Source organism: Prionailurus viverrinus, chromosome D4 (genome assembly GCF_022837055.1).
Source record: "Prionailurus viverrinus isolate Anna chromosome D4, UM_Priviv_1.0, whole genome shotgun sequence".
Classification (NCBI taxonomy): domain Eukaryota; kingdom Metazoa; phylum Chordata; class Mammalia; order Carnivora; family Felidae; genus Prionailurus; species Prionailurus viverrinus.
The window spans coordinates 87,138,530-87,159,543 of record NC_062573.1 but is presented as its reverse complement, the minus strand read 5'-3'; the positions used below and the strand labels follow the sequence as shown (position 1 = coordinate 87,159,543).

At 57.7% G+C, this 21,014-nt stretch overlaps 1 protein-coding gene across 5 annotated transcripts in view; it reads left to right on the top strand.

Annotated features, from left to right (window-relative positions):
- Positions 1-21,014, top strand: part of FGD3 (FYVE, RhoGEF and PH domain containing 3) — a 41,267-nt gene that overhangs the window by 13,236 nt on the left and 7,017 nt on the right. For all 5 annotated transcript variants that reach the window (XM_047830052.1, XM_047830047.1, XM_047830051.1 and 2 more), the window contains exons 4-15: positions 1,543-1,632; positions 2,274-2,410; positions 3,822-3,978; positions 6,675-6,813; positions 7,263-7,321; positions 9,869-10,015; positions 11,047-11,139; positions 12,881-12,960; positions 14,118-14,148; positions 14,992-15,099; positions 15,971-16,033; positions 20,511-20,633. In XM_047830052.1, the coding sequence (XP_047686008.1) occupies positions 1,543-1,632; positions 2,274-2,410; positions 3,822-3,978; positions 6,675-6,813; positions 7,263-7,321; positions 9,869-10,015; positions 11,047-11,139; positions 12,881-12,960; positions 14,118-14,148; positions 14,992-15,099; positions 15,971-16,033; positions 20,511-20,633 (1,227 nt within the window). The remainder of the gene's footprint in view (positions 1-1,542; positions 1,633-2,273; positions 2,411-3,821; positions 3,979-6,674; positions 6,814-7,262; positions 7,322-9,868; positions 10,016-11,046; positions 11,140-12,880; positions 12,961-14,117; positions 14,149-14,991; positions 15,100-15,970; positions 16,034-20,510; positions 20,634-21,014) is intronic.

Sequence of the window (21,014 nt, the reverse complement as noted above, 5' to 3'; positions counted from 1 at the left end):
ATTTTTTCCATTGTTTTTCTATTCTGTGTTCCATTTATCTCTGATCTAATCTCTATTATTTCCTTCCTTCTGACTACTTTGGGTTTAGTGTGTTCTTTTTCTCATCTCTTGAGGCGTAAAGTTAGGTTGTTGATTTGAGTGGAGGGTTCTGTGTATGTCTGCTTGGCGGGTTGGTCTACTGTGTTGTTCATAGCCTTTGTTTCCTCACTGGGACTCTGTCTGCAGGTCCAGTAGGAAAATGTGGTACACAAGGCTCCTACCATCTCTGTGTTGCCGTGTCGCCCTTCAGTTCTGTCAAGTTTGCTTCCTATATTCAGGAGCTATGAGGCTTGCTGCATAAACATTTGTGGTTGTGTCTACATTGATCCTTTTATCATTATATCCTGTCCCTTGTTCTGTCTTGTAACAGAAGTTCTGTCTTGTCTTTTTTCTTTAAAGTCTGTTTTGTCTGATATTAGTGTGCCCACCCCTGCTCTCTCTTTGTCTCTATGTGCATGGAGTATCTTTTCCATCCTTCTCACTTTTAGCCTACGTCTGTCCTTAAATCGAGAGTGAGTGTCTTGTGGACAGCAAGTAGTTACTTGGATAGTATTTTTTTAATCCATCCATCCAGTCCATGTCTTTTGATTGGGGAGTTTAATCCATTTACATTTAAAGTAATTACTGATTGGGAAGGACTTAACCATTGCCATTTTGATCATTGTTTTCTACATGTCTTGTGGATTTTTTGTCCCTTTCCTACTGCCTTCCTTATTTTTCATTGAATTTTTGTAATGGTATGTTTTGATTCCCTACTCATTTCCTTTTGTGTATATTCTGTAGGTATTTTTTTCTGTGGTTACCATTGAAGTTACATAAAACACCGTAAGTTATAGCATTCTATTTTAAACTGGTAACAAGTTGACTTTGACTGCAAAAACCACTCCTTTACAGCAGCCCCTCCTCCCCACTCCATTACTGATGTCATGAATTATACATTGATATACTGTTTACCCTTTAGTGTATATTTCCAGGTTTTTAATGGTTTCTGTCATTTAAATTTTATGCACCAGAATTACAATAATACAGGTTCTATCTGTCCATGTGTTTTCCTTACCAGAGCGCCTGTATTTTTGTACAGCTGCATGACTCTCTAGCATTTCTTACAGAGCAGGTCTGGTGATAATGAACTCCTCGCCTTTTGTTTGTTTGGGACACTCTTTTTTAATTTCTTCTTCATTTTTGAAGGACAGCTTTTCTAGATACAGTATTCTTGGTTTACAGGTTTTGATTTCAGCGCCTTTCTGGTCTGCCATCTTGCTGACAAAGGCCACAGGATACTTTGATGTGGCTGCTCCACCGGCTCTGTGGCCAGGGTCTCGGGAGGGCAGAGCTGTCTCTGGGCTGCAGAGGCTCTGAGGGGATTGGCAGGAGCTGCTGTGCCTTCCCCAGAAACCTCCCCGAAAAGTCCCAGGCCTGGCGGTCTCCTCCGGCCCTCCGGGACCCCTGGTCACCCAGCGTCAGAGCCGCCTCCCCAGGGAGCTGATGCTCTTCTCTCTGCAGTGCTCTGAGCCCCAGAAGCTGCTCCACATCGCCCAGGAGCTCCTGCACACAGAGAAAACCTACGTGAGGCGGCTGCACCTATTGGACCAGGTAGCACACGCGGCCGGGCCCTTCTTCATGCATGTGAGGGTGTCTGTGCGCAGTGGCAGAGGCAGAGTCCCCATCTCATGGCGCTGGCTAGGCCTTACGGTTGGAATGTGAGTCTCGTCCAGAGACCCCTCCCTTTCGCTGTCTGAGCCTGGGGCTCTGGGACAGAGGTCTTGTCCTGTCACTTCGGGGTCTTTCTGCCGGGCAGTTGCGTTGTCTCAGCTCGTGAATGGCCTCTGGAAATCTTTCTGCGTAAGTGTCGGGACAGTGGCTGGCACCTCCCTGTCCCCACAGCAGCACAGGATTTATGGGCACAGGAAATAAACCCCTGGGGAACTCAGAGAGCGTGCTAGGTGCTGCTTCTGTCTGTAGCTCACGGAGCAGAGGAAGGAAATCGGGACCTCCCAGGTCCCGTGGCAGGTGGGTGGAGGGAAGATGGCCTGTCCCCATCAGCAGGAGACTGTGTCTGCCTCACCCACACTCCTCAGCCATAAGTTTGCTCGCTGTAAAACCATAGTTTGAGCCAGTTTGATGAAGAAAAGGGGCAGCAGCAGCCTCTCCCAAACGCCTCAGGGGGCAAATGCGGTCATGTTGTCTGTGGCAGCCCTCGCTCAGCGCCCGCTCTGTGGGCCTCTGCACCCCAGGTTTTCTGCACCCAGCTGGCGGAAGCAGGCATCCCTCCGGAAGTCACCACAGGCATCTTCTCCAACATCTCCTCGATCTATCGTTTCCACGGGCAGTTCCTCCTGCCGGAACTGCAGACACGGATCACGGAGGAGTGGTGAGCGTGGCCCCGGGTCCCGCGGAAGTGGGGGCGGGCATCTCCCCAGGAGCGTGACCTCAATGCTGGTGGAGGCTGGGGCCCTGGCGACTCTGTCGTGGTGGTTTTGTGGAATTCTCACGACCAAGCGGCCTCTCAATGTGGTTTGTGTGCCTGAAAGACAAGGAGGCACCTGAGGGCCTGGCTCCTTCCATGCAGTGTCCCCACATCTAGGCTGCCTCACCTGCAAATCAAAGGGACTTTAGTACCCACTCAGGGCTTTATGGGATCTCAAACATCGAGTAAACAGTGCCGGCAGGTTCATTTCCCTCCTCGTGTATACTCCGCCTTGGCCTTAAAAACTGAGATGTTCCCCCTCGCAGTGCCCCTTGGATCCTCTGCTGCTGCCCCGAGGGGCGGTCCTGTCCCTCTGCCCCTCTGGGCATTCTTAGCAGAGGGTCAGCTTGGCCGTGAGGCATGGCCCCAGACTTGCCATTCTCCACAGCATGTGCCTCCCCCCACTCCCCGCCCCCCGGTTCCGGGTGCTGCTGCTTCGCTCTGGGGCCTCTGCTGCTCCCTCCCTTCTCTGGCGCCCAAGAGCCCACTCTCCAGCTGCAGCCAGGCCACTGAGAGCACAGACGCCAGGAGCCTTGACTCGGGTGTCAGGGAGGGTCCCTGGCAGTTGGTCGGTCCTTTGTAAGGATGTACTCCACCTGCAGTGAGGGTTATACAGTCCCCAGGCCGCGGTCCACACTTGCTTAAAAGTGGGTTTTCTCCTTGAGGATCTAGAAAGACCACATGTGCACAGATACTCCCCAGGGGCTTGCCCGCCTGCCTTCACAGGTGGCCAGCCTTTGAGCGACGTCCCCCGGTGCACGGTCCAGTGATGCCACAGTGGATGGCTCTCTGCACTTGCTTTCTGATCATCTCTTTAGGATCAGTTCCCCACAGTTCCAAGGTCAAAGGCTGTTGATCTCTTTTTCCTCTTGAAGTTCATTTTCAAATCCCCGTCCATGCCGTTTTCAGCACTGCACTCCTTCTCCTTCTCAGGCCAGCGCCTGCTCGGCCCCTTGTTCCTAAAATCTGCTCATCTAACGGCTGAAATGGGGTTTCACGGATGCTCTTTGATGAGTGCCTGTCATTTGAGCGGTCACGTCACCGCTGGCACCCCTGGTCTGGAGCAGCGGTCCTGTGCCTGCACTGTCGAAGGGCCCATGCGATCCTCTTGTTTACCTTGTGTAGCCTGCTGTTTCCCAGCCCGTGGGATATGGGAGGCGGGGTGGAAGTAAGGCTCAGAGAGGGTGAGCGGTGTGCCCACCATCACACAGAGCTGGGAGCTGGGCTGTTGGCCCACAGATTCCTGGTGAGTCCCTGTCCTACCTCTGGCCCCTTGCCCAAGCTGTTTCTCAGACAGCCTGTCTCCCCCACACAGGGACACGAACCCCCGGCTTGGAGACATCCTGCAGAAGCTGGCCCCGTTCCTCAAGATGTACGGCGAGTACGTCAAGAACTTCGACCGTGCTGTGGAGCTGGTGAGCACCTGGACCCAGCGCTCACCGCTGTTCAAAGAGATCATCCAGGGCATACAGGTAGGGCAGCCGCCTGACTGTGCAGCATGGCGTGGGGTCGCGTGCTGGCGCAGGGAAGTTCAGTGAAACAGCAGGATGTGTCCAGAAGCTCTACGCAGTAACCACGGGACGTGAAACCTGGTTGTCATCTCACGGGAGGGAAGCATGCCTCAGAGAGGTGGTGCGATGTGTTACTGGGTAGATTCTGGGTCCAGTGCCCGTGTCTCCCACTCACCAGCCACGCAGGCATGGAGGGAAATGTGCATCGGTCTTCCTTCTGTCTTTCTGCAAGCCGCCCGGTCACGTCTCTGCTGCAGTAGTCTCTTCTATGTCACTTTTTTTTTGTTTAACAATTTTTCAGATTTTTAATGTTTTTTAATGGAATTTTTTTCTCTCTTTCATTGTATAATTTTTTAAATGTTTATTTTTGAGAGAGAGAAAATGCGCACGTGCACAAGTAGGGAGGGGCAGAGAGGGAGCCACAGAATCCGAAGCAGGCTCCAGGCTCCGAGCTGTCAGCACAGAGCCCGACGCAGGGCTCGAACTCATGAACCATGAGATGATGGATGACCTGAGCCGAAGTCAGACGCTCAACCGACTGAGCCACCCAGGCGCCCCAGGCTTTTATATGTTAAGAACATCTTCTGTGTCCTGCAAGTTATTTTCCTCATTGATCTTTTATTTTTTAATTTTTAAAAAAAAAAAAATTTTTTTTTCAACGTTTATTTATTTTTGGGACAGAGAGAGACAGAGCATGAACAGGCAAGGGGCAGAGAGAGAGGGAGACACAGAATCGGAAACAGGCTCCAGGCTCTGAGCCATCAGCCCAGAGCCTGACGCGGGGCTCGAACTCACAGACCTGCGAGATCGTGACCTGGCTGAAGTTGGACGCTTAGCCGACTGCGCCACCCAGGCGCCCCTTTTATTTTTTAATTTTATGAATGTTGTTTGCCATACAAAATTTTTGTTTTTAAGTACTCACGTTTACTAGTTCTTTTTTTTTTTAATGTTTATTCTGTTTTGGGAGAGAGGGAGAGCACGAGCAGGGGAGGGACAGAGAGAGGAGAGAGAATCCCAAGCAGGTTCCACACTGTCGGAGCACAGCCCAATGTAGGGCTCAATCTTATAACCTTGGGTTCATGACCTGAGCTGAAATCAGGAGTCACACACCCCACTGACTGAGCCACGCAGGTGCCCCTTCACTAGTTTTTTAGTATATTAACGCTTTAAGAAATCTTCAAAGTAATGCTTACAAATGCGTTTCCCATCCCACGACTATGTTATGTCTTCATTTTAAAAAATTAGAGTTGCTATTCCAGAATAGTTTCCAAAAGGATTGTGGTAGGAGGTAAGAATCCAGTTATCTTTGTGAATAGTTAGCTGCTTGTCCCAACATCTGTTTACCCTGAGCGCCACACTTGGACACCACAGAGTGCATGTGTGTGCACATGCCACACACACACACACACACACACACACACACACACACGTGTGTGTGTACACATGCATTCACACACACCTTACTCCACTCTGCATCTTTCCCAGATCCTGCAGCCGTCAGGTCACCTGTGATTTCCTAGTGTAGAGTCCGAGATCTCCCTGCATCCCAGCTTCCCTCCCGCCCCAGAGAGGACAGTGCTGATGCCGAGTCCTTCTTCCCCCCAGCAGCCACATCCGCCCCAGCTGTCTCCATGGAATACCCCCTCCAGCCTCCCAGGCTGGGCCCGTGGCTGAGCCCCAGCCCCTGGTGACCAGCAGGAACTGGGAGCTTGTGCCGCCTGCATCAGCAGGGCCTGGAGGCCCAGCGGTGGGGCAGGCACTGTCGGCCCGAGCAGGCCATCAGGAGGGCGGAGTGTGCAGGTGCAGCAGTTCTGTATGCCCACCTGCTAGAGCGCGAGTTGTGCCATGGTCTCCTTTCCCAGGAAGCACGTGCCCTCCGTGGTCCCAATAAGTTTCCTGCAGGGAGATACTTTGAGATTATGTGAACATCTGGTTCCTCCTCACTCCTGATAACGCCCCCCCGCCCCACCCCTGCCGGGAGGATCGTGTTCGTGACAGTTGCAGGCCAGTGTTTCTCCAGGCCTGTTGTGTGTGAAGCCTTTAGAGCTCATTTGAGCTGGAAGCTGTTCTGTTGTGGGCCTTGAGTGGGCACAGGTGACAGGTGGGGAACAGCGGGTGGACAGTGCACCTCCCCTGGCAGGGGCGAGGGGGACTCTGTAAGAGGCAAGCAGGGCCTCAACAGGGGTGCTTCCTCTTCATCTGCGAGGAAGAGGAGGTGGGCAGCAAGAGGAGGGGACCCGAGGTGGCACTGTGGGAGCAGAGGGTCAGGGGGTAGGGAGCCTGTGAGCCTTGCTGGGCAGGGGCAGGGTAGGGCCTGAGAGCCCACCCCTGCATGCAGGCAGGGTTGCATTTCTATGAGAACACACAGCAGCACTCAGAGAACTCCTGATGTCTGGGAGGGGAGCAGGCCCAGCCCCTGATGGAGTGGGGGAGTTACCAGTGAGGGAAAGAAGCCGTCTGGGTGCAAGGACTCCAGTGAGGACGTGTCTAAAGGAGCTAGCACTGGGAGTCTGGGCCCTTGCTCCATTGTGCAGCCTCTCCAAGCCTCAGTTTACCCCGCTGTAAATGTGGTCTGCAGTCAGCAGGGTGCAGGTGCCGTGGCACCATAAGCAGGGATGAGGGCCCAGGGTCCATGCGTGTGTCTGTCGCCCCCACAGAAGCAGGAAGTGTGCGGGAACCTGACTCTGCAGCACCATATGCTGGAGCCCGTGCAGAGGGTCCCCCGCTACGAGCTGCTGCTCAAGGACTATCTGAAGAGGCTCCCCGGAGACGCCCCTGACCGGAAGGATGCAGAAAGTGAGGCTCCTGGGCAGTGGGAGCCGGGGCCCCTGCTGGGAAGCCAAAGAGAGAGAAGAGAGACCGGGACAGAGCCGGGGAGACAGCCAGGTGCCCCCAAGCACAGCTGGGGAAGGGACTGAGTCTTTGAGGACAGAGAACCATCTGCCCCCCCTGCACTGTGAGGGGTGGACACCGGTTCTGGGGAGAGGGCTGCTGGATGCTGGCCGAGCTCAGGCCCCAGGAATGGGCAGCTCCTGGTCCACAGGCAGTAACTGTGGCAGCAGGGGGGGTGGGGTGCCGGCCCCGGCAGACCCCCCGCAGACCCCCACAAAATGGAGTGTGTCTGCAGGGCCCCACCCTTCCCGAGCAGGGAAAGGGCAGGAGCAGGGCAGCACCTGGTGAGGTCAGGATGTGTGTGTGGCGCCAGCAGGCACCCCGCAGCCTGACTCCACGTCTTCCTCCCTCAGGGTCCCTAGAGCTCATCTCCACTGCCGCCAACCACTCCAACGCCGCCATCCGGAAAATGGTGAGTGTGGGGATCCTGGCAGATGCCTGAGGGCCCCATAGCGTGCACACCACCCACACCTCTGCCACGAGCTCTACAGGCCAGCCCCTTACTAACTCTAGGGTTGTTGGTAAGCTGTCTAGTGCCCTGTGCCTCAGTTTCCCCATATGTAAAGTGAGGTCACTGACAGGACCTGTCTCACTGGGCTGTTGTGGGATCAAATGAGTCACCCTACGTAGAGTGCTCAGAACAGGACCCACCATTCATTCATTCATTCATTCACTTGTTGAAGCTCTGTCTTAGCACAGGCTGCTGTCACAAAATCCCACAGATGGGCTTACACAACAATGTGTATGTGGCAGGTCTGAACACTGGAGAGCCCAGATGGAGGCACCTGCAGCTTCTATCCCAGGCTTCTGTCCCGTTCTCGTGTGCCTGCACATGGCAGGCAGATCGTTCTCTCTGGGGTCTCTCATCAGGGTTGTGGCCAAACTTCATCACCTCCAAACACAGCCTAGAGGTGGAGGAGGAGCCCATGCCCTGTTGTGACCCAGGTGGCTCTGTCCCTTGTTTGGCCTGCACAGTGCCTGGGCAGAATTTCTAAGTCCTCATCCAGCGTTGTAGATCGGGGCGGTTCACAGGAGAATCCAAATCCCTGGCCTCACTGGGAAACCCCATAAGCTCTGCACTGCACCTGTGATGCCATCTGGGTGAGCCTGTGCCATCAGCTGGCCCTAGGGTCTCCCAATCCTGAGACCTAATTTATTTTCACATGGGCCCTGTTGTTTTTGGAGGAAAAGGAGTGAAATATTTGTTCGACCCCACGTCTCTCATTGTGAGAAAGGAGAGGCAGCTGCTGGTTCCCATGGGTGCTGCGTTGCAGTCCAGCCCCAATCCTTACCTGCCTGTCCCCAGTTTGCTCTGGGGCCCCAGGGACAGATCAGTCAGAGATCAGACCCACTGTGGGGCGCCCACCGCAACCTACACAGGTTACATTTCACCCTGGGTCCTTTTTGTCTAATTTCCCTTTCCGCCTCCCCGCTAAATCTGGTGGACGCCAAAGAGAACTCCATGGTCACAAGTAACATGGAGCCTGTGGACGTTTGGGGGAGTGCCCACAGGTTTCCATCTCTGAGGGGTGTAGACGAGGCCTCCTCCTTGGTGGACTCCTGCCCCACCTGTAGCACACCTGCAGCGGTTCTCTCCCCTAGTCTGGTGAGGTCTCTGTTTGCCAGGGTGGCGGGTGGTGTGGGGTCCTGGTCTGACCCCAGGGCACGGCATTAGGGAATTATCAGTGTGTGCTCATGGGAGCCTCTCCACCCTTGTACCAGGCCCTACCCCCGCTCAACCTGGACCACTGCCCTGGCTTCTCCCAGCCTGAGAGTCTCCCCAGTTTTGATCCACACTTCTCCAGCTCAGAGCTTTCTATGGGGCACCGGTTTTGTCACTCTCTATTCAGAATCTTCTGGCCTGCTACTGCCTCCAAGGTGCACACCGGCTTTCCCACACGCCACGTATATACACAGCCCCTCAGTACACACCAGTTGCACGCCCAGTCCCCCAGTACATGCCAGGTACACGCCCAGCCCCCCAGTACATGCAAGGCCCTTTGGCCATGCCCTGCCTGCTCCTGCTTACTCTCTATGCTGGCTCCCCCTTCTACCCCTACACCCACACCTGCCACCTGTGTTTGTACCAGAGACAGAGGGCTAGCCAAACGAGCCTGCTTCCGAGGTGTGCAGGCTGAGGTTGGCCAGGTCTCCGGGCAGCAGTTGCTGTGGCTTGGCAGGTCCAGGCTCTGTGTCACTGAGTTGAGGTTCCTGCAGGCTCAGCTCTGCCTTCTGCTGCATTCATTCCTTTGGTCCCAGCTCCAGCCCTGGTGCTGGCAGCGCAGGGCAGGGCCCATGGCCTCTCGGCTCAGAGCTGGGGCCACAGGTTGCCAACCCTTTCCTATCACAACCCGCGTGGCCATGTGACCACCCAAGCAGTCTTGAGGCCAGACGAAGATGACCTCCAGCCCGCAGAGGTCTGGCGTCTTGACGGCCCTGGGCCACGTGGTCTGAGAGGAACAGGAAACCAGGCAAGGTTACCACAGGCAGTGATGACGGTCCAGGGCAAAAGCTGCAGCCACCGGAAATACCTCCTCTGACCACAGAGGGACCGGGGGTGCAGCGTAGAGGTCATGAGAGGGCCAGTCCCTGTTCTCTAGCAGAAACACCTTCAGAAACTCACTTGACTTCTCCATGCCTCAGTTTCCTTGTCTAAACTGGGGTAAAATGACACCTACGTCATAGGGTCGGTGCTGGAATTGAGCTGATAACTGTATCGTGAGGAGCCCAGCCTGGCCCATCGCAGTGGTGTTAGTGGCTGTTATTCGTCGTTCTCTGCGGGGCGACTTCATTTCATTCTTTAACGCCCAGCCTGAGTGGCACCTGGCGTGTCCCTCCCACCTCTTCATCGGCATGCTTGCTGCCCCATCTTGGTTCTGGGCCGCACCTGCAGGGTGGCCACCACGGGCCCTTTGGTCCCTGTGCCCATGTGGTGGCCTAAGCCCTGTGTCTGTCACAGGAGAAAATGCACAAGCTGTTGGAGGTGTATGAGCGACTTGGTGGCGAGGAGGACATCGTCAACCCCGCCAACGAGCTCATCAAGGAGGGCCACATCCTGAAGCTGTCTGCCAAGAATGGCACTGCCCAGGACCGTCACCTCTTCCTGGTGAGGCCCCGCCCAGCCGAGCTCCCTGCCGCAGAGCCCCGCCCCCACCACGCCCCGGCCGCAGAGCCACGCCCTTCCAGCCACGCCCCAGCCACAGAGCCACGCCCCTTCTCGCCCCCCCCCCCCCGCCGCAGAACCCCAACCAGACCGACAGAGCCCCGCCCAGCCCTGCTCCCTGCTGCAGAGCTCCGCCCAGCCCTCCCAGGAGCCCCGCCCCCACCACGGAGCCCCGCCTACAGGCCACGCCCTGCAGCAGAGCCCCGCCCAACCCCACAGGGAACCACGCCCCTGCCCTTCCCGCCACGGGGCGCCCCCCTTCCCCTGCCGCAGAACCCCCAACCTGACCGACAGAGCCCAGCCCAGCACGCCTCAGAGCCCCTGCCACAGAGCCACTGTTACAAAGCCACACCCCCCGCCACAGAACCCCAAACTGCCGGACAGAACCTAGCCACGGAGCCACGCCCTAATCACCACGCCCCCGCCAGGCCCCCAGCCATAGAGCCACATCTGTCTCAGGCTCACGCTATACCTGGCACGCTTCGGCTCTGCCCGCCTTGCTCGCACCCAGCACTGCAGCCCACGGTGCCACGCCCCTGCCACAGAACCCCGCCCCCACCACAGAACGGCGTTCTGCCCCAGAGAGAGCCACACCCGCCACCATAGAACCACGCCCCTGCCCGCCCTCTCCACAGGGCCACCCCCTTCCTGTCACGCCCCCCCACCACAGAACCCCATCCTGACCAAGAGCCCCGCCCACCGGCATGAAGCCACGCCCGTCGCGGGTTCACGCCCCTGGCCCCGCCCCTCCTAGCCACGCCCTTCCTAGCACGCCCTTCCTAGAGCCACGCCCTTCCTAGCACGCCCTCCCCGCCCCCTCGGGCAAAGAGCACGTCCTACCTACCATGCTCCCCGCCCTGCCCTCCACGGAGCCACGCCCAGCCCAGCCGCAGGGCCTTGCCAAGCCACCTGTCTGTAGTGCCTCCTTTGTCGGGGTACAGGCACCCCTCACCCGGTGCCTGTCCCTGTTGCAGTTCAACAGCATGATCCTTTACTGTGTGCCCAAGCTGCGGCTCATGGGCCAGAAGTTCAGTGTCCGGGAGAAAATGGACATTTCGGACCTCCAGGTGGGTGAGCCCCTCGCTCTCGCCTGCTTCCCTGGCAGGGCATGGGACAGGGGGGCGGGAACACCAAGCTCTGGAGCGTCACCACTGTGCACCTGGTCCCTCACCCACTTCTTGAGCTTCTCTGTGCTCCAGGTATGGCCTAAACATTTCTGGGGGCCACTCAGCCTGGCAGTGTGGGCAGGATCCCTGTCTCTGTACTTGGCCTGCCTGCTAGGGTGCTGCTGGTCTGTTTGCAGGATGAAGGAGAGCACCAGAACCTGGGCCACCTCTGTCCCTGTGAGGTTGATGCTCAAGGCCCGTTTAGGGACCCGAAGGTGAAGCTTGGGGAGAACGTGGACAGGGTGCTCTCCCTGCTTGGTCCCTGGTCCCCTGGTTCCCTGGTCCCATGCTGTCTCCTCTCCTGCACAGTCTCGGAATCCACATGAGGTTCTGAAGGCCCAAGGTCCAGACGACCTGTTGTGCTTGCTGTCCTGTGCTCCCCGAGCCCCTCTGTGTCCTGGCACAGGAGCCACAGGGGCTGGAATCAGTGCTCTTTCCTGTAGGGGAGGGCTCTGAATTAACCAGCACTCTGAAAATACTAAATCAAAAGAATTTTTTTAATTTTTATTTTTTAACATTTATTTATTTTTGAAACAGAGAGCATGAACAGGGGAGGGTCAGAGAAAGAGGGAGACACAGAATCTGAAACAGGCTCCAGGCTCTGAGCTGGCAGCACAGAGCCTGATGCAGGGCTCGAACCCACGGACCGCGAGATCATGACCTGAGCCGAAGTCGGACGCCCAACCGACTGAGCCACCCAGGCACCCCAAAAGAATTATTTACTTATTTTGAGAGAGTTATTTACTTATTTTGAGAGAGAGGGAGAGACAGAATCCCAAGCAGGCTCCATGCCCAGGCTCGATCCCATGAACCGTGAAATCATGACCTGAGCTGAACCCAAGAGTCGGATGCTTAGCCAACTGAGCCACCAGGCACCCCTGACTAAATCAAGTGCTTAATCAGTTTCATGAGGTGAAGGTTTGCCTTAATGATTGAAGAAAATATACCTCTTAGAATTCTTTGAATCCAGGCTTAAGAAAAAGCGTTAAAAGTAAAAACTACAGAAAAAACCACATTTTTCTACTTTTTATAAGAACTCATTTTGTAATGTTTCTGTGTAAGGAATCAGTGGCATATGATTAACTAGACATGTTAACGGTCAAGTTGTCAACCTTGGAGCATTTGGGAAATTCTTGCTATGAGGCCCAACCCCAGATTCTGGGTAGGCCTGTATCTCCCTAAGGCTGGGTTGTAGTTCTGACACCGGTGGGCCTGAGGGTCTTAGTTAGGGGTAGGGTATCAGAGGGATGAGGGTGACTTCCCATCACGGGGGCTGGCGGAGTGGTAGAGATCCTCCGGCTCCTTCTGAGATTCCCATTCTTCTCCCAGGGGCAGTGCCTGCAGGTGCTTTGGTGGGGAAAGGTTCCCCTCATCAGGGGCTGGTGGCTGACTTCCTGGGAAGCCCCACAGACAGGAGGGCTTGGCCGGCACAGTTCCAAGCACAGGAGACGAGAGGTCCTAGCCCTGTCTGGGCAGGACAGTGGTCCGCCCTCCTGCGTGGACCAGCTCCCCTAGTGTCCCACCCACTAGGTCACCTCTGCCCCCTCTCAGGAAAGACCCCCAGTCTGAGAGCATGAGCCTGCTGCTCAGGGCCTGCTAAGTAACCGGTGGTTTTGTTTTGCCCTTGGCCCTGTGTCTCTAGGTGCAGGATATCGTCAAGCCAAACGCACCCCACACTTTCGTCATAATGGGAAGGAAGCGGTCCCTGGAGCTGCAGACTCGGTAAGGGTGGCTGTCCCAGCCTCTGCTGCTGTGGGAACAGCTTTGACCTGAGATTTTAGCAGACAGCTTTCTTTTTCTGAACGGGATAACCTTGTGACGTGTTGTTTTGGGCTTATGTTATTCACTTATTTGTGGTTTACAATGTAACAGCTCTAAGGGGAAGTTGGTGAAAATTTAGCTGCTGTCTTCCTCCTCTTCTGGACCCCAGCAGACACTCTTAATCATCTTGGAGGTGTCTTTCCAGAACTTCTGGGTGTATGAACGTGTACTGAGTTTTAAAATCGCACATGGTTATTTATTATATAGCCCGTTCTGCCCCTTGCTGTAAGAAATCATTTCATATCCGAGCCCCGTTTCCATAAGCAGCATAATTCTCTGTTATGGGCAGTGGCCAGCTCCTGCTGACAGGCACCTAGGCTCTTCCTGCATCTTCATACTGTAGAAAGTGCTAGAAGCAGCGTCCTTGTGCCAGCTCTGTGCGTGTTTGTCAGCCTGTCTTTCAGGAAGTTTCCTGAAGTAGAATTCATTGGTCAGACAGTAGCACATGTGCTTTAAGGCTTTGGCGGCTGTCGTCACACTACCCTGTAACTGATGCCAGGCTTGTGCTCTGAGGGGCAGGAGCGTACAGGAGATCCCGTCTCTCGTTTCCATGAGCAACGTGAGATCTTTGTAACAACTGTTGTGGTCCAGGGAGGCGTTGATTTACATTCACTGCAGGGGGATCTGCATACCACACCTGGCCGTATGTGATCCTGTCTAGACACATCTGACCCTATGTGGCCACACCTGACTCCACCTAGACATACCTGGGCACAGCTGACTCCTCCTGACACATTTGACTCCACCTGGCCACCCCTGCCCCACCTGGACACACCTGCCCCCCCCCCCACACACACACTTGACTCCAGCTGGTCTCATGTGACTGCACCTGTCCCACCTGGACACACCTACCCGACCTGCACACACCCTGACTCCAGCTGGTCTCACAGGACTGCACCTGCCCACAGTGTGCCAGAGCACTTGGGGACGGTCCTCCAGCCCTTGAGCTGCACTTGGAGGCTGTGAGCAGGTGGGGCATATGCTGCGGGACTGACAGGAGTCTGGTGATTAATGGTGTCTAAGACCAGGTTGATAAAATACTGCTTTTGTTTTTATAGGACGGAAGAAGAGAAAAAAGAATGGATTCAGGTGAAGCTTTTAAAATTTTAAAGTAATCGACCAAATTCTTGGGCAGTGTGGCCATTTCATGTTGCAGCAAGGGATAGAGTGGCCCAGGCATTGCCCACCCATGTGTCCCCTCGCAGTGATGACGTGACCCTCATTAAGTCCCTTCAGATGCCACAAGTCTTTCAGTCGGCTCACGTGTTTGGCACCCTAGTGAACAAATAAACACGGAAGGCCTGGAGGTGGGCAGGTGGGAACGTGGATCTCTGCCGTCTGGTGGGCCCAAGGGGAGCCCACGGCCAGCCGGCACGAGCAGCAGGTCACATGGAATGGGGAGGTGGCCAGTGTTCTGGGGCAGCCAGAGCAGACTTAGCCTGGATCAGCCACGGTGAGGACAAGGGGGACAGAGACTAAAGCCATGAGGGCAAAGGTCAGAGCAGGGGCTGAGGAAGGGAGCCCAGTGTAGCGCTGACCCGGAAGGCCTGTGGCTTCCAGAATTCTTAGAACAGAAATCTGGGCAAGGAGAGAAAAAGGAAATTCAAACAGAAACAAGGTGGGAATGCTGCTGTGGGAAATGGATGTGTGTCTGCAGGTCCATACAACATATCCGGGAAGCATCTGTGGCAGCCTAGACGCTGGCAGGCGGCGGGTGGTGTGGCTGGGGGGGTGGCACCTGGCATGCAGGGTGGGCCTGGGACCTGCGGATGGGGAGTAGAGACTTGGTTGGCCATGGGTGACCTGTGTCGGGTCGTGGGTCAGAGGGACGTGCGTGGCCATGGGATCCGTCCGTGAGGACAGAGGTGTGCTGGCCCCTGCCCTCCTGGATGTGCTCGCTGAGGGCCCTGGTTCTCTGTGGTTTCATCTCAGGTCATTGAGGCCACCATTGAGAGGCACAGGCAGAACAGCCAGACCTTCAAGGCCTTCAGCGGCTCCTTCGGCCAGGATGAGGACCCCTCTCTCGCCCCAGAGTCCCCTGTGAGCACCAGCGCCCTGGAGGCACGGCAGGGACCCTGAGGGGTGGGCACTAGGCCTGATGCAAGAGGGCTGGCACCCCGGGGAAGGACCAAGGGCCAGCGTATGGGTGACATGCACTCACTGCCTGTCCCTTACTGAGTACTGACACAGGGGCCATGGGGCTCAACGAGGTGGGTCAGTGCTCAGCTGGGCAGGAAGGAAGAATGGGCCTGGGTGACGCTGTGCATGAGGAGCTCGCTTGTCCCCACACGCAGGAGGCAGGGCCCTGCCCAGGGCCAGGTGTGGGCCGTGTCAACCGCAGCCACCCCTTAGGGGCCACCTCCTGTGGGCACAGTCATGAGTGCCTTCAGAGGAGGGGTCCCTCCCTCCCACCCCCCAGCAGAGGCACCCTTGAAACCAAGGGAAGCCCGGCCCAGCCTGGCCCCACAGCCTCGTGTCCCCGTGTCCCCATCACCAGGCCCGGCTGGCCCTCCCACAGCCTCACTGGGTCTGCCTGTCAGACCACTTAATATTTGCATCATATCTGTCCTTTATTTTCTGCTTCGTGAACACATTTTGAAAGAAAACTTTGCATCCGTCTCAGGCCCCCTTAAGCAGAGGCAGCCTGGACTCCGAACCATCCCTGCGGCTACAGAGGGGCCGGAAGAGCCAGGCCCTCTCCCCTACCCTACACGGTGGGGCACAGACTCTGCAGGAGTGTCCCACGCTAGGCCCGGGAGGAGCAGTTCCCCAAAGTCCCAGCAAACACTGGGCCCCAGTAGACTCTTCCTGCCCCTGTGGTCAGGCAGAAGGTGTAGGGTTACGGCCACACTGGATGTCAGCGCAGGGCCGTGGAACCTGCACTCATGCTGGCTGTCTTTGTCCCTTCCAGGTGGTGAGTGCCAGCTCTGAGGACCCTGCTGTGGCAGCCGGTGGTGGAGGGGGTACCACGGGGGTAAGTGACCCCTCCAGCTTCGGCAGGGGTGGAAAGTGGAGGGTGAGCTGGGACCAGGATGCCACCGCATTTGACCTGAGTCCTCTCAGTGACAGCCTCTGGCCCTGCTGGGAGAGGACTCGGGGGAGCCTGCTGGGACCCATGTGTCCATTGCCTGGGTTGGGTAGAGGTCACACAGCTGGGCTCTTTACCTCCTGTGAAAAGTGACTCAGGGCGGTACCTGACCTTTAGGCCGCTGGGTCATCCAAAAGGGAAAGGTCAACCCCCTGGCCCCAGGGCTCAGGAGGACAGGCAGGGGCGCTCTCAGGGAAGGCTCCTTGGAGGCGGTGTCTGACCCATGTCTTGGGCCCAGGAGGATGGAGGGAGGTCCTCCCTGCAGGCCCAGGAAGACAGTGGTGCCCGAGACCCCCACTCCAAGCCTGCTCACCTTCTTGCCACCTGGGGCCAGGCAGGCAGGGAAGGAGCGAGGTAGCCTGTGTCCCTGTCCCCACCCACGGACAGGGACAGGCCTCCTCTCCTCTGGCTGGTTGGGGGGTTAGGTAGGAGGGTGAGTGTGTGTGCCTGGCACTTTGTGAGTGTGGTTGTTGACCACTGGCCTACCAGTCGTGAACCCTGATGACAGCTGTGACCCGAGACATCAGGGAGTGTTGCACCTGTGTGCCGGAGGGGACACTCCTGGGCAGGCTGGCAGGGAAGGGCTGGAGGCCCACACTTGGGCTGGCTGCCCGAGGGTTTGCTCCTGAGTCCCCCACGTCACATTCTGCGACCCGCCAGCCTCTCCGCTCCTCTCCCACGCCCTCACCTTCCAGGCTCACGTCCCCCCCTCCAGGTGCTGCCTTAAGTTGCTATTGAGTCTCCCTAATCCAGCGTTGAAGCCCAGAGCTCGCCCAGTGAGGCTGTGTGGCCCTTGTGGATTGGTCGTTGTTCTGGGCAGCCCCATTTTGGAGAGAGGCTTGGGAGGCAGGCCTGGCTTCTGGCTCCTTCCTCGAGTTGGGAAGAGGGCATCTGAAGAAACTTTGGGGAGATGGCAGTTGTCTCCTTGGCCACAGGGAGCAAGGTTCCTGTCATGGCCTGAATTTTTAGTAAGAATACATTAGTCCCCTCCTCCCATCGTGGCCCTTGCTGGGAGGGGCAGGTGCACCTGGACACTGCAGCCTCCTGCTGCTTAGGAGAGTGGAATCTGGGCCCCCAGCCTGTGTCCTCGGGTACCAGGCGCTGGGAAAACCTTGAGAAGCTCCTGGGCCCCCAGGGAAGGAGGGGGCATTTGGGGGTCATGAGGGGTGCAGGGGCCAGGTGACAGGAGGAACCCCCTTATTCAAGTGGTACAGCTGCCTCATGGCGCTGGGGAACAGACGCAGTCCCCAGCAATTAGAGTTATTGAGTCAAGAAGCCTGAAAGGGGCATGGGCAGTGGGGAAGGGATGGTCTTGTCACCGCCCGTGAACTCCCTGAGGGACTTCCTGTGTCTGGCTTCACCCTCCTGACCCTCCCCTGGGCCTGTGCACCTGCTCGGGGCCCACGACATACAAACAGTGCAGCAGACTGGCAGCTCCATGCTTTTCTCACTGGTGCGTCCTATGAGCAGAGAGGTTTCTGGACCTGGGGCGGCTCAGTGTGGGCAGAGCCCTGGCTGTACAGGGCCTGAGTGAGACCTCCTCTGGGCACCTATACGGAAGGTGCTCAAAAATGAGTTTTCATTCTGACACCGAAAGACTGACCCTTGCTACAGACGTAAGCTCACTCTTAGCACATTTAGAGAGGATGGCTAAGCCCATGCATGCTGTGCCGGTCTCATTTCCTGAGCCCTGGTGTCCTCAGACAGATGCTTCTGCAAGCCACTTTTCCTAAGAGAAGCTAAACCCAAACCAGGAAGTTTCGCAAGTAGCTGAAGCCCTCAGTGTTCTGCAAGAGTCACGTGGCTCTTCACAGAGGCTTCCTGGGGCCCAGACGCATGGGGGGGGGGGGGGGGACGTGCGGAACCCTCTAAGGGAGTTCCTTGCCAAGCAAGGCCCTGCCCCCACCACCACCACCACGTGGTGCTGCCCTTCCACCCCGAGCCCAACCTCTGGGCTCATAGGACAGAGCTGCCCACAGGGAGCAGAGGGGCCGGGCAGGGTCCATGTCCACGCCCTGCAGGACCCTCGGGCAGGTGTGAGGTTCTTTCAGGGGCTGCTTGTCACAGCCACCTGTTGGGGGCAAACGTTTGCCTGAATGTTTCTCCTGCTTCTATGCTGTGGGACGAAAAACACCCAGTGAATCAGACCCCAGCGCCCTGGGCAGAGACCCCCTCCCGCATCCATGTTGGCATGTGGGGTGCTTTGGGTGGAGCCTTGCGGGTGCCACCATTCTGTACCTGCCTGAGGACTTGGCCCAGGCCTTTCAGCTGTCGCGGCATCCAAACAGATGAGCACTGCTCTCATCCACTCGTCTGATAACCTGACCACAGAGGGAGCCTGGTGAGCCAAGGAGACCCAGTCCCCGGCCTTGCGGGTGGGTTCCTGACCCCTCAGTGTCAGTGTCAGTGTTGGGAGCTGCGCGGCCTGGGGCGAGCCACATCAAGACTAGACCGAGGGTGCTGGCGTGGGGCTACAGAATGCTCTCCAGAGAAGGCTGCTCCCCTCAGCCCCAGCCCCCAGCCTCCCTGTTGTGGAGCTGCCCTTGGTTCCGCTGACCTTCAGGTGGTGCCCAGGCGCTCCAGCCCCACAGCATTCGCCTCCAGCTCTTACGGGCCAGCCCTCTCCGGCCCTCCTCCTGCCCCAACCCCCTGGGACACCCTGGAAGCCCACTCGGACTCCCGGCTGTGATTTGTGGCTCTGGCCTTGGGCCAGCGCACACATCCAGCTGCCCTGCTGCTCTCTGCTGGCCGCTTGTGCCTCGCAGGCCCTTGGTGGGTCTCCCTGGGGGGTGGTGGAGGGCAGGGTGGGGGCTTCTGGGCCATGGCATGCCTCAAGGATGACCACATTCCCCTTTCCTCTCCCTGCCCTGTGCCCCCGACCCCAGACCCCGTCCCTCCCACATCTGGCCCTGAGCAGTCCTGAGATAGTCTCCAGGAAAGGAGCCCTGAGTGAGGTGGGGAGAAATGGGAACATAGAAGGAGGGTTGGCAAAGTCAGTCAGGATCCACCTGCTATGATGGGGCTTAGGAGCCGTTGCTAACCCCACTGTACAGATGGGGGACCCTGAGGCTCGGAGAGATGATTCGTTCATGGTCTCGTGGCTGATGAGGGGCAGTGCAGGGGCTGGGGGCTGTACAACTCCTACCCAGATGGGGAAACCAAGGCTCAGCCAAGTGGCCCTGCTGAGCCCCCACCGAAGCCTCATGCTGTGCTGTCTGCACAGTGTGCACCTGCTCACACCTGCCTCCTGCTGGTGAGAAAGCCTTTGCCTTGGGGGTGCTGGGGTCCTGGACACAACTGAAGTCACGGTGACAAGGGGATGGGAGCCGAGCACGCAGACCCCGCTGTCCGTGGTGCAGACGGAACCTGGTGGGGCCGGGAGGCTGGGAGGGGGCTGCTCGCAGAGGCTGGTTTGCATTCTGCTTGTTTACTGGTTTCTTCCTCTTCTATAAGATGTTTCTGGTGAACAACTGAGCAACTGCAGTCAGACTCGGGCTAGAAAGTTACCCTGGCCCCAAACAGCCAGTAGCAGCCCCCGGGCGTGCTTCCTGCAGCCTTGTCTCCGCTCACAAATAACCTTTCTGCTTGCCGCCCTGCACGCGGGTCTTCTCCCTGAGCGGTGTCCGGGCAGCCTTCAGCAGTGCCCCCACTTGTCGTCTGACGGCACCTCTCACACAGGGGCCCCCTCCTTAGCGTTGGGCGACATCAGAGTTAGGAAGAAAAGTGGATACATTCGACGACAAAATCCTCGTCTGCAATCACGAAAGCAGTAGAGTAAAATGAAAACCCCTGCCCTCGCCCCCCGGACCCGACGCAGCTTGTTTAGACGAAAAGCGCTTTATGGTGTTCGTGTGACTTGTCCCAAAACTGTGTAACCTCTGTGAACACAAACCACATTCGTTTCCTGACTTCCTGTTGATCCCCTGGCAACCCCTGGGCGGGAGGGCCAGACCGCTTGGTGGAGGCTTCGTGGAGGCGGAGAGGGTGCAGTTGCCGCCCACCTCCCTGGTGCCCAGGTGGGCCCTGTGTGCCCCTGAGCCCCAGGCCAGCGGCACGGGCGCCAGGCAATGCGGGCCGCGCCGGGCAGACCCCCCCCTCCCCGCCTGGGCAGCTGGGCACCGTCTTCTCAGACCCAGCAGGCTGTCACTGGCCTCCACGCAGGCCCAGTCGATCCAAGCAGAGATCCAGACCCCTTGCACCCTTCCTGTGGGCCACAGTGACCCCAGGGCAGCCTGGGGGGTGGAGCTGGGCGGGAGCAGAGGCGACGTGCTCTGCTCCGTCTTCTGCGCCGCGAGCGTTTCGCTGTGCACGTGCGCTGCCCGTGTGCTCACCCAGCTGCCCCTGCGCCCTTGCTTCCCCGTAGCCCGAGCCGAGGAGAGGGTCTGCTAAGACCAGGCGCGACAAGGAGAAGCAGGGCTGCAGGAGCTGCGGTGAGACCTTCAACTCCATCACCAAGAGGAAGCACCGGTGCAAGCTGTGCGGGGCGGTGAGTCTGAGCGGCGGCGGCTGGGAGCGGCGTCCCCTCCCCGCCCGCGGAGTGGCGCCCTGGAGCAGGCAGGCGACGGCCCGTCCCGAGTAGGGGGGCTCCTCTCCTTTCTCTGGTCCGCTCGCGTCTGGCCAGCGCTGTCGTGGCTGAAAAAGTGGCGGATTTGGGACCACAGAGCTCAGAGCTGGGTGTCCCGGGAGCTGGGGGATGAGGGTGACCGCATGCCCTGTGAGGAGGTGGGGGGGAGGGGGTGGGGGGAGGCAGGTGCAGGGTGCAGGCGTGATGGGGCTCCCTCCTGCCGCTTCGGTCCGGGTGCTCCAAGGGTGCTGACGGTTGGGTGGACCTGTGGAATGTGAGGCCACCTTCAACCGGCACCCTGAC